The 1760-nt window shown below is 37.5% G+C and overlaps 1 protein-coding gene across 1 annotated transcript in view; it reads left to right on the top strand.

The window, feature by feature from the left end:
• IRAK4 (interleukin-1 receptor-associated kinase 4) overlaps positions 1 to 421 on the top strand; it is a gene marked incomplete at its 5' end in the record, with an annotated part of 10801 nt that extends 10380 nt beyond the window's left edge. Inside the window, 2 exons of the mRNA XM_009865221.1 lie at positions 143 to 301; positions 389 to 421. Of these exons, the coding sequence (XP_009863523.1) occupies positions 143 to 301; positions 389 to 421 (192 nt within the window). The remainder of the gene's footprint in view (positions 1 to 142; positions 302 to 388) is intronic.
• Between the last annotated feature and the right edge of the window lie 1339 nt (positions 422 to 1760).

Below are 1760 nucleotides of genomic sequence, written 5' to 3'. Positions count from 1 at the left end.
TGAACCACTGTCATCATTCTTTGTCCAGAAAAGTGGCTGAGAAAAGAACACTGAGAAGGAAGTTTTCAAAGTGTTGGTGCAGAATACCTGATGTTCAGCTGCTTACAGTGTTACCTGCTCATTGTTTCAAACTCTCTTGCAGTTAAGTATCAAAGATGAAATCGAGGATGAGGAAGCGACTATTGAGGATTACGTTGATGGAAAGATGAGCGACTGGGATGAATCTTCAGTTCATAAAATGTATTCAGTTGCTGCTCAGTGTCTGAATGACAAAAAAACCAGAAGGCCAGGCATGAAGATGGTATGTCCTCTTTCAGACAAAAGACTTGAGTGCGTGTGTTTGTGGTTACAGTATCAGTTATTTATATTTCTGTCTGTTCTCTTGCAGGTCCAACAGCATCTACAAGAGATAAAAACTTGAGACGTGTTTCTTCTGATATACGAATGTTTTTGTAATGGAGCAAACACCAATAGCAAATATTTTATTAGCATTTAGTGTGGCATTACCAGCTTTTCTACTTTCCACAACTTTTCTGCCTGTAAGGTGTGTTGCTGGCCTCTCAGCATTGTGGTTTTTTTGTTAACTGAGCAGCCTTTTTACATATCGTTAGCCATTGGGCCCTTAACAGGAGAAAACTGGGGTTTTTTTATTAACAAATCACAGTGCTGGTGCATCTTCTCTGTACAGTTCTGGATTAGCATCTATTTGATTCTTCTGATTTCCAAGTATCAAGTATGTCTGCTGCGACGGCACATGACAGTAACAGAGTAGGATTTTATTTTTTGCAGGCTGCTTTCTTGATCAAGTGTAGTAGACCTGATAATAAATATAAATGGCACTTGCATTGTCTTTTGGGGATAAAAACAATAGCAGTGCTCATTTAAAACAAACTTTATTTAGCATTTTAACTTGAGAGTTCATATGAGTGGGAATGGGCCATTAGGATTTGTGAATGTGACTAGTTTTCAAAATCGTCTCGGGATTAATTAGTCAAATGCTGGATGGCATATTCTAGGTTGGTTTTTGGTTTCAGGAATTCCCAGGCAAAGCAATTATCTTGCAGTGCAAATGCAAAAATACATACGGCTTTTTCCAGCGAACTCTGCACGATAACAAACTGTATGATTTTTGTTCATAGGAAGACTCTTGGCTACTTTGAGTATTTCACACTTCAGGAGAAGATTCCATATGGATTATAAATACAGATGGCTTATTCTGTTAAAGGGACCAGAATAAATAATTCTGCAAAGACCAATTTTGCATTTCCCTTCGTCAGATGAATAAGCTATTTCTAAAAATATATTTGTATGCATGTGTATTAATAACTAAATATTAAAATACACTTTTTAAAAAACAACATGGAAAGCTTTCTGAAATAAAAACATTGACAGATCAAAGCAGACTAAAAATGGAATGAAAGTGACTGGTAATACTCCAGGTACTTTGGACTAAGGAAGTATGAATATACTGCCATTGTAAGTGAAAGAGGTTCTTTTTGTACAAACTTTTTTTGCACTTAGTGAACTTTTTGGACAGCTTAGGGGTAGGAAAATAGCCTGGTTTGCAGCTAAATTTGCAATTCCATGATCATCAGAGAAAAAGGTAACACTAACAAGTGATCAGACTGCATTCAGAGATAATATCACGGCTGGGCTTTGCAAATGAAGATATGGGAAGGGCTCTACCCACACTTGCTACAAGCTTGCTGATGGCTAAAAAGGCTGATGAGGGACAGGCAAGTCCGGTTGCAAAAGGCACA

Source organism: Apaloderma vittatum, unplaced genomic scaffold (assembly GCF_000703405.1).
Source record: "Apaloderma vittatum isolate BGI_N311 unplaced genomic scaffold, ASM70340v1 scaffold5900, whole genome shotgun sequence".
NCBI classification, from domain to species: domain Eukaryota; kingdom Metazoa; phylum Chordata; class Aves; order Trogoniformes; family Trogonidae; genus Apaloderma; species Apaloderma vittatum.
Note: the sequence above shows the minus strand (reverse complement) of the source record. Positions and strands in the feature narration are given on the sequence as shown.